Source organism: Plectropomus leopardus, chromosome 4 (assembly GCF_026936395.1).
Source record: "Plectropomus leopardus strain MGB_pleo_1.0 chromosome 4, ASM2693639v1, whole genome shotgun sequence".
Classification (NCBI taxonomy): domain Eukaryota; kingdom Metazoa; phylum Chordata; class Actinopteri; order Perciformes; family Serranidae; genus Plectropomus; species Plectropomus leopardus.
This window is the reverse complement of record NC_142179.1, coordinates 31,070,075-31,080,988: the sequence shown is the minus strand read 5'-3', so window position 1 is coordinate 31,080,988 and position 10,914 is coordinate 31,070,075. Positions and strand designations below refer to the sequence as shown.

General features: G+C 45.7%; 1 protein-coding gene across 6 annotated transcripts in view; it reads right to left on the bottom strand.

Moving 5' to 3' along the window:
• Window positions 1–8,317: 8,317 nt before the first annotated feature.
• fbrsl1 (fibrosin-like 1) overlaps window positions 8,318–10,914 on the bottom strand; it is a 312,051-nt gene continuing 309,454 nt past the window's right edge. For all 6 annotated transcript variants that reach the window (XM_042488366.2, XM_088077100.1, XM_088077103.1 and 3 more), the window contains one exon: window positions 8,318–10,810. In XM_042488366.2, coding sequence (XP_042344300.2) covers window positions 9,508–10,810 — 1,303 coding nt within the window. In that variant the 3' untranslated portion in view covers window positions 8,318–9,507. The remainder of the gene's footprint in view (window positions 10,811–10,914) is intronic.

Here is a 10,914-nt window from a genome sequence, read left to right as displayed (position 1 = left end):
ACCCCCATCTATTCCCTGGCAGTGCATTATTAATGGGCAGTGTGGAAGCTGGTGAGTACAGGGGCCTCTCCTCACTAATGTGTTCATTCCTCATTGTTAGATGTCTGCTGAGGAGAACACAAACACATGCTGCGGTCTTACACACTCATACACACACTCAGGCACAAAGCACACACACACAAAGGTGTGCCATCCATGCAGAGTATATTCTTAAGGGAAATTATTACATTTTTAGTTGGCAGTCAATGTCGAACAGAGAATCCTCTGCAGATCCTCTGATAAGGTCACAACAGCAAATTGAATGCAGCGCATTGAGTCCCACACCCACGCTGTCAATCAGCATTTCCTAATTGGATCAAAGATTACTTGTGGCAGCTGTATAAAACATCAAACGAGTAATTAAATGAAATAATGAGAAAATAAACCTTAATGTTGCCAAGTGGGAATGGAGGCGAGCTGAGGAACGTGATTCCGCCGTGCTCTCTGAAATTATCTCTCTCCGGCTCGGGCTAATTGCTGGAGGATGTCCTCTTAACTGAGTGTGAAAAGCTGTGTCTAATTACGGCAACATTAATCAGGCATTAGCATGTTATCACAAGGTTAACTTATCAGGAGGGGCCCAGAAGCAGCTGGAGGTGCCATTTACCCATGCTGCACTGGGCCAAGTGAGCCACAAGGGGTAGTGCTTGTTCTTCCTATGAATCATTACTCAGCCCCCTTGAAGAGCTGAGAGCTGAAATCAAAGGCGACCATGTTGGATTGCACTGAGTGGGCATTGTGGTTTTGAGATTCCTCGGAATCAATAGGAGCTATTTCCTGCTCGCGGTGGGGCTGAAATGAGAACATTCATCCTCAGGGGATTCAAATTTTAGGTCATAATTTGTTAACATCTCACTTTCCACGCACACTCACACACACCAATGAGAGGTGTTTACTGTACAGTGTGTGAGGAAATATAGACTGGGAGAATCTGTGAAATCAAAGTCAAGCAGTTGTGTGCTTAGTAGAGTAGGTGAGTCCAATGTAATGAAGAATTACTGGTTGGTGATTGCATCCAAAATTATCCCACAAGTAAAAAATGAATACAGATTAAACACTACTGATTATTGGGAAATATTAAATGTAAAATACTGTAACATGCAGCATACACGATTGAATTGGTGGAATTGCTATGAATTCACATTGTGTGTTTCTGCTGTTTTCTGCGACATCTTTCAGAAAATGTACCAGATGTAATAGCACCGAGGTATATGTGCAATTTCGAGTCATCGCATGCCAGATGACCTGCATGTGTGTAGATTAAAGGTCATTCCTGGCAGCAGTTTGGTCCTGTGCCCTGACTTCATTACTGGCAGCTCCAGACTAGTCTCATCAGGATTCCAGCAGGGCAGAGAAGCCGTACCTCCAGCAGCTCTGCCAAAGGCGTTCATTTGTCAGAGAGGCATGGAGATCACAGGCCGACAAATCTCCCACGTCTCCCAGACTGTCAAGCTCTTTGCCTGCATATCAAAGACAAAAGAACAGAGCCGAGGAGAGCAAGAGAGCAGAGCAGCCATTCTATGTCGTGATGGTCCGCCGTTTAAACCCCCCCGAGCGTGCCCTTTGAAAACGCCTATTAGCCTGGGTGAGGGAGATTACAAGCAAATAAAATTACATTCATTGTGATATTTGATTTCATAATACCCCCGGAATTATAATTACACCACACTCACGCTTTTCATTTAAAAACCATTCGCCGACAACAAAGAATCAGAGATGGGAATGAGCAGGCTGTGCATCTAGCGAGTGAGTGCACATTATCAGGCCTGTTTCACTAGAAGTAACAATAATGGGAGAAGAATGGAGGCACTAATAAGAATGCAATCAGGTGAGAGAGTGGGATTTAATGATATGGAACACAGGGTTTTATTTTCATCTGTCAGTCTTTTGGTGCAACAACAGGAGAGCATGTTGGGAAGGAAAATGCTTTTCACATTCCTCCCAGAGGCTGCAATATGGAAGCAGATTTATTTTTTTTTGCAACCAACACATGGGTTATATCCCCCATCAAATCTCAGTTTCAACCTGTCTGACTGTCAGGGTTGCACCAAAAGCACAGCGGCGTATTACAGGGGGAATGTGGGCATATGCTGTCTGGCTTAAACCAACAAGCAGAAGGGAAGAGATAAGAGACATTCTTGGGCGGCACAGAAACGAGGCATGAGAAGGGCCAGCTTGATAGCAGTACTTGTTGTTCTGATGTGTTAAATAGCTGGCCTTCAACACCCCAATCAATCGCTGAGTGAGCCACTGTGTAGCCAAGGGTTGTGTGTGATAGCCAGATGGCTGGAGTCAATGGAGCTCTGCCTGGTCTCTTGTGTCACAAAGGGGCGATCATGAATCTGGCCTCACAGACTGGACAAAATACATGAAATACTGCAGGCTGAATATTGACCTAAGGTTGGAAAGCTCCAATAGATTCAGAATGTACCACTGATTAAGGCTCTGCGCTAATCAGCTACAGAATCATAATAAGTCATCCTGCAAACATCTAACAACATAGCTGGCCTTGGGAGGCTATCATGCGCATTTTTGTTTTGGCTCGTACGACCAGCTCGTCTGATGCGATAAGTAGTACTGCAGATCTCACCGTGTGTAATGATGCCTACCAACCATTGTGTGGTACTCCTGCCATTTGACACGAGAAAGCACGAGGCAGCCAGCACGCCAATGTGCGCACACAAGAACGTCTGTGGGACAAGACAAGCATTTTGAACGCGCTCCAAGACCTCCAGAGGCCTGTGTCGACTAATCTGCAAACAATCCGCTCTGCAAGCCCCATTGCAAGTGGAAGAACAAGCCCCTTAAGCTGTGACATTAACGAACACGGCGAGATAAGATGGGGTTTGTTATCTTGGTGCATGGAGCTCCTGCCCAGATAGGAGATAAGAGCCTTTCAAAGCATGTTTAGCTGCCAGACAAATTTCCAAAGAAGCATGAGAGGCGGGCAAAGCAAGGCCCGGAATGCTGAGAAGCCCGATTGAAGCCTGGTCACATGAAGAATACGATCCCTCTGCCCTTTTCCACCTTATTATAGCCACCTTTGGTATTTCGTGAGTAAGGGTTATAACTTGTTGATGACATGAATGCAGTCTAAACCAGCAGCCATTCTGTGCACAACAGAATGGATTTTCCTGTGCAGAAGGAAGCAATAATAATGCAATATGCCTCTCCACACAAGATGCCAAGTGCTGCACATGAAGCAGAAACACATAAAACTTCATAAAATAGTAATTGCCGTTGCGATGTATTGGAGCATTTCGATTGTTTCATATATAATATTAACATGCTAAAGCAGTGTACTGCCTTAAGCGTGTCTCCTTGTGATACTGACACTCACACTAACTGATAGAAACATTATGTTCTAGCTATACATTGAACGAATCAGCATGGCATTGCTGTGTGCATAGCACTGTGTGTAGCTGTGTTCAGTGCAGGTGAACATTACTGTCTTTAAGAGGCTGTGGAGTGCACCTGTTCTAAGCTAGGTAGCAAGGTAGTGGTATCTCATGAAACTAGATAACCTAAGGCATCCACTGGTACCAACCATATCCCCATAGCTTGTTGGTAAAGGAGATAAATAATGTTCCAAAGTTGGGGCTGAAATTTTTCACAAAGTAAAACCTGCATTCTCATCTTCAAAAACTTAAAACTTCAACGTTAAAACCAAACTCTCCCACTAAAAGCCATGTAATCTTATAACTAAACCAAAATTTGCCTTCAAACATCGCACAAGAGCCATCAAATACACAGACACTGCAACATAGCAATTAACACTGGTGAGATGTATTCAAAGCACTATTGTAAAAACCTGTCACTGCTAAAAAACAAACAAAGTGTAACGGTGTTTATAAATAATAATAAATACATTTTAATAATTTAATTCCTCAGTGTAGTAAAATAAATTGAAATTGAGTGAAAAAGTAACTGACTTCTTCCACCATCAGATTGTCGTCTCTCAGTTCTGCAAAACTAAAAGTAGCCTAATCATGAGATTCCAGTGAACCAACCATTTCACAAAGTAGAGGCATACAATTACTAAGTCATACAGTAGAGTACTGAAATGCACTGCATTTTAGAGAGCATACAGTACAAAAGAGCAAACAGCCGCAGTCTTGAGTGTACTCTCTACAGAGAGCAGCGTGTAAATTACCTACCTATTTTCCTCCCTGGAGGTGAAGTGGCTCACATTCAGTTGCACTCTTTGCCCAGCTTCTGTAATTGACATCACATGGACAACAATTGAACGACAAAAGCTGCATCAATCTATTTGTCTTGTTGCCTTTGCCCTTCCTCTTCCACCTCTTCTCCTTTATATTCTTCCTCTACCTGTTAACTCTCCTGATATCTCTCCAATCGCATCAGATGATTAGTTGAATTAACTGCACAATAAGAAAACAAAATGTATATCAGTATGTGATTCCTTAGCTCTCTTAATGATATAATTTTCTTTAAACTTCAACAGCATTAGCAAATTACTGAAATTCAGTTATGACTTTTAGTTTTTGTGTGCCACTCCAGGATTTTCAATGGCCCCATCTGGCCACCCCTATGAACTTATCGCGTAACTGTATTTGATATCTATCTCTAACCAAACTCTTACAACATGCTAAAAAACATAGCTCAATTAGTCTGTAATTTATTGAATCAAAGCAAATAAAAACCACCCCCTTCCTCATCAAAGCTGAATACAGATGCTGTGCTGTTGCTGCTTCAGAGTACCGGTGGTCTTATTCCAATCACTGGTGGTCTTATTCCAGCTTGAGCCCTGGCTCGAAGGCAACACTGACAGTTTAATATTTAAGCTCTGTGTTTTCAGTCGAGGCCTAGCACGGTTTAATGTGGAAAGATAGGATGTTTTATTTTTAAATGTGTTATTAATTCATAGGCTGTAAAAACAACCTTTTTGTCAATTTCATAATTTCATATTGGAAAGGAAATCCTCACACACGGACGCCAAGAACTAGGTGTTGCGTCTCTGCCAGCGTCAAACTGAATAAATGCCTATGATGAATATGCCCACACCACCAGAGGGGATGGACTAAATCGTAATTCTCATTCTGCGGCTTGGAAAAACTTCCGCCTTCCCGGATGCCAAGCGGCTCTGAGGCGATCCCAGCGATGAGCCAAGGAACGCTCTGCTAACTGAGCTCTGGAGAAATACGGTCACGGCAAGATCCATATTCAAATAAACTTCACTCTTGGCCCGTGCACACAAGCCATGTTGTCACCAGCTGGCAGTGCCTCTCACCGCCCCTTCAAATACTGAGCCACTTTTGATTAACGTCTCTACGGCTAATCATGTGCGTTGGCTGTGCCAAATTGGACGAGCCACGTATGGCCTCCATTTGCCTTGAAATCTCTTATTTTTTTAAACTCGTTCGAAGCATTTGAGAGCCTCCCTTTACACCACCCACCCCTCCCCTAAGTCTTCTCTTGTCTAGTGCCCATACATAGAACAGAGAGGGTGGTGTGGCGGCACGGTGCCATCCTGTGGCTCCCTGAATGAGAGGACTATCGCTGCCAGATGCACCCAGCTGCATAAATGTTATTCATTTTTTATGGCTTGTGTACATAATATGGCCAGTGTGGGAGATTGTGAGGTTCCACTAAAGGCTGGAAAAATCCTCAAAATTGAATCAAAGTGGAAAACTTATTTTGGCTGCCGACTGTTCTGGACCTCCTCCTTTTCCATCTCCCTTAATTCTTTTTTACTCCTCCCTGTCTCACATGCTGCTCTCTGAGGTTCCTCTGTGAGTGATTCACAGTATATGCTCTCTCCAAGGCTGCGTTGGCTGCTCTCCTTGTACAGCCATAGCGGCGGTGGTGTTGTGAGACAGCCGGAATATTTGTCATAAGTCCAGAGGTGCAAAGACATTAGACAGCACTTTGTCACCAGGGTCTGGAATTCACACCATTTGGCTGTTTCCAAGTCAGCTCCTTAACCGCTGACTGGCCTGGTTTCTGTCAGCTGCCGCTCTGTTGACATTGAGGGCTATAAAAAGACGGCAACATGGAAGGATGTATGCTACTAGCCTTTTTAGGTGGTCAAAACAACATGCAGGCTACAAAGAGCGCTGCAACGGGGATCCGCAGCCAAAGCCCTTGACTCGGTGCTCTCTCCCTCAGTTCACAGTTCAGATATAGTTTAGTGGTTTAGAATGGCTCTCGTCAGGGTTTTCTAACCCCCGCAGAGAGATGGGCTTGAACTCCAAGCAGAGCCACCGTCTCCCAAATCACCAGGCCCAGAGGAGGCCCCAGCAATCCAAATGTGATCATGGCAGGGGCCTCCCGTCTCATTACCAATCTCCATTTCAAAACAGCCTTCAAATGGGAACTAATGCATTAGCTCTCGCTGGGGGAAAAGTCTAGGGAGCCACTACATAGCGGCTCAAAAACGCTTTCATACATGTTTTATCAGCGGGGGAAGTGCGAGCAAAAGAGAAAAGGAGCTTGGACCGAACCATTCATTTGTTGCCCATCTTATTAGCTTGGCACTGTGTTATTAGCTGCCATTGTGCTCTATAAAAGCCCCTTAGGCCTGTTCCACTGTTCGCTGAATCTGGGGTGAGCTCTGTGCCAAGCACTTTTTGGAGGTATTTGAGACCATGAAAATTCAATCCTAAACCCTCAGCATTGAGGTTTCTCACAGATAAATGAAGAGGATTAGCGGAACAATAAAACAATGTCTTACCTCAGATACCACCGTATCCTATTAATTGGGATTATAGTGGAGAAATGTGTCGGAAAAAAACCTCAATCTTGTATCACAGTCGCTTTTTAAATTTTTTTTTATACATGCTGCTACACGAAGTGCTGTCATTGTAACAATGTTCCATCAAATAGGAGATGTGCTCCAAATTATGAACAAGTAAATATAGAAAATCCTAAACAATCCCGGCAACAAAAAAAGAAAAAAAGGCCCGGACATGTGAAGAATAGCTGTGGAAAAGAGCTGACAATCGCAGAAGCTGTAATAACCCACCTTGGGTTGGATATGCTAGGCAATGTGTCAATTGATTCCCATCTGATGATGGACTGTGTGCTGAAATAAATTGACCTTGCCAGACGATGAGTGAAATTGATGGAGCTTTTCATCTCCGGAGGGCCGTTCCACACTCAGCCGTAAAATGGATAGAGCACAGGACAGAGTGATTGAGTCGGGGGAAAATGTAAGGTGTGTGTTTTTCTTCTACCAAAGCTTGCTTGGTAAATAATAGCTACAGGAAAAATCGCTATGTGGTAACAAGTACAGGGGTTAAGTACCTGTTGTTGACTAGATGATTAGGACTAAAAGCACACAGCGCTAAAGTGAAGCCGGCCACTGACAGATGCTACCCGTCGGAGGAATATGTGGCTCAATTACCAGGAGCCTAAATTGAAAGTGATAGTGATTTAAGTCTTCCCAATACGCCAGCCCTATCCTGGCAAACAGTCTTTTCAAGGAGCCCTTTTTAAAAAACCCGGCCAGAGTGTGTGAGACACAGGAGCGCCATTGATTTTCAATAACATCCCCTAATGACCTGGCCACGCTTTGATCCACGCTGTCATTATGGGCTGATACCATGGGACAGGATTGGTGGGTCTCACGGCACACAGCAGCGAGATGAGTAGTCGAGGCATTATCAGGATGAATTGGCCGTCTCTGGACAGGCGGCAAGCACAGCCGAGGTCTTGTCAATAACAGGACGGGGCGCCTCAGGGCTCCCTCAACGGCCCACTCCGGAGCGCCTTCCGGCCTCATTAGAAAAGCAGATGAGTGGTGTGTGTGAGGAGAGGGGGTGTAGGAGAAGAGAGAGGAGCCTCTCCTCCACCATCCGATAGCCTGCCTCCCAGGCATTGCTCCTCTTAATGAGTCCAGACCGCGGGTCAATATGCGGCTGGGCTGCCAGTCAATACCGGTTACCTGCAACACAAACACTCAAAACCTGCTTTCATACAAAATCAATGTCCTATTAGTCCCTCCCTGTATTGCCTTGGCCCAATCTCATCGATCCCCTCTGAAGAGCTCTGCAGCCCATGTATGACAGATTATGGTCAAATGATCTCATGGCTTAGGCTACTCTGCCGGCCAAGTCTGTTGCCTTTATGATTTCAAAGTAATAGCTTGATATCAGATGAGCAAATACTCTAAATGCTGAAAACGGAGGCACAAGCATTATTGGCAAACCTATCTCGCATCAACATTCCACTCAGTGCGTTTGGCTCACAGACAAATTCAGTGCTCATAGTCAGCGCTGACAATGAGCGCCAGCATGAAAAACAAGCGGCAAATGGATGACATTAGGTCCAAACTTTATTCCGTACATTTTAAACCAAGAATGTTCATTTTCTTTTTTTTGCACGCCTAAAACTCTACTTGTTTTGTATACAAGAGTCTAAGAAAAACAACTGCACAACACCACAAGGTTGACAGAGAAAGTCCTTTTGTCCGCCCACTAAAAAGTGTCCTTCTTTTCTGTCCGGGGCTGGTCCAGTTTGTGACTTGGAAGTCTTTTAATAATTCCATCATTATTTCATTGAGAATATAAACATGTGTTAATCCAAGTTTCTCTCAGTATCACCAGTATCGTCTGCTTCCTCCGGGTGATCTCTTCGTTAGGGTGCTGTGTGCTGCTTTGCATAGATTGCAGATGATCCTTCTGGGCCCCTGTACAACACCCATACTTCCCCGTCCATTGGCCAGGCTTGTCTGTTGCCATGATATTCAACAGGGAGGTTGAATTCCCCCATGTTTCATTTAATTTTGTTTTTCTAGAAATGGTTAAAAAGACTAATAAATTTACACGGTAATTTTGCAGCGAAGGAATATCAACAAGTTATTTACATTGGTTTTCTTTACAGAGACTGAACAAAGACCTCATAATATATATTTATCTGCATATCTCAAAGGCAAAACAAATGAACATAACAAATCGGTAATGTAACATTGTACATTGTCATCATTGAGGATATCCTGGTACCATGAGGTTAAATTACTGAAGGTTGAAACCGAATCCAGTCTTTACAGTGGGTCATAATGGATATGTCTCACAATCAACTGGGATAAATATTGTAAAAGGCGTGACTAATGCACAAAATACATAAAATTCATAGAAATGATATCTATACATGGAACGAGGATAGGAAATGTACAAACTCATTTAAGGACCTCTCTTTTCGCACAAAGCCGAAAAAAGGTATTGGATTAATATATTAATAATTATCAAATATTTAAGTCGGATATAAACATACACATATTTATGTTCTCTTTACCGACATTATTCAACCTCCAGTCCGCTAAAAATAAAGTCATGGCATGTGCTTAATCAGCCTTACACACCTTTACTTTGTACAATCATACCCTTTCCCTTAGGGAGTTTTGCTCCTCTCTGTCGAAGAGCAGTGCATTTTGTTCACAAGTTCTCAGATTGGGGGGGCGGGGCTTGCGAGTGCGTTTAGTAACTCTTTGTGCACTTTTCTAAGAAGCTACCGAGCCTCTACCTCTTTGGGGTTGCGAGATGGGGAGTAATCCCGTGGGTCCTGGGTGGTGGTGAGGGGGGTAGTCCTCCTGGGTGAGGCTGGCCTGGCACTGCCAGCTGGCACGAGGGGCGGGGGCGCACTGAGTGCGGCAGTAGGGGGTGTTCTGTTCAGAGGGCCGTTGTGTCCTGTGGAGGGGCTGAGTCTAGGGTAGGGCATGCCACCTAGGTGGGGCATAAAGGGGGGCATGTGGGGTAGATGGCCCTCCATAGGGGACTGGTGCAGCTGATGGAGGCGTGCTCTGTCCAGCTCCTCCCTCAGGTGGAGGCGTTCTCGCTCCTCCGCCTGCTGTCTCATCCTCTCGTGCTCCCTGCGCACCTCCAACAGGTGCTCGTGGTGAGAGTAGTCATGAGCCTCCCGCTCGCGGTAGGCCCGTTCCTGTTCGTACATGCTGGGGAAGCGATGTCCTTGCTCGGCCCTGAGCTGGAAGTCCATGCGCCGCTGCAGGTCCAGGCTGCGGTAGGCCTCTCTAAGTGGGTCCCAAGGGAAGGCCGGGTGGGGCAGGCGCTCTCTCCCTGCCAGAGGGCTCACTCCCATGAAAGGAGCCATGCGAGCTCGGTCTAGCACGTTGAGGCTGCCCATCTGCGGCATGGCGCTCATGGAAAGAGGCAGAGAGTGCGCCATGGGGACACCGTGCAGGCCAGGCGCTGGAATGTCACTGCTGCGTGGCGAGGGAAGAGGGGGCTGGTGGGACAAAGGTGGGTGGTGGTGGTGTGGGTTTACAGGTTGGCTGATTGGAGCAGGGAGAGCTTGGGCTGGTGGTTGCGGAGCGGGCTCAGAACTCACCACCATGACCTCCTGCTCCTCTTTCCTCTCCTCCTTAATCTTCATGTCATTTTTCACCTTGTGGAGGAGCTCTGCAGGCGGGGGCTCTTTCCTCTCGCTGTCCTTGAGCGTAGGTGGGGGCCCACCAGCCATCTTCATGCCCTGCTCATTGATCACTGCCTTGGAGTATGGGGAAGGAGAACGTTGAGCGGGTTTGATGGAGTCTTCAGAGGATCTCCTCTCTAGCATCTCCTTGCCGGGCGAGCGGCTCTCCTTCACCTTCACGTCACCCAGCGTGGAAGACTCTCTGTGGCGCTCCAGCAGCTCCTTCTCCGCCTCGCGGACTCGATCTACGCTGCTGCTGTGGTGTCGACCTGAATCACAGGAGTTCTGGCTGTTTGAGCGAATCAGGCTGCTGATCTGGTAGCTGACTGGTGCGGAGGCCGGAGATGAACGGTTGGAGTGGCGATTGCGATCCACAGAATCCCTATAAAGACATAATGACGCAGCTTAGACGGTGACAGACAAAACAAGCATAATACAGTTATATTTAGGGACGATTTTCCTTGATTAAATTTATTCAAATCTGAG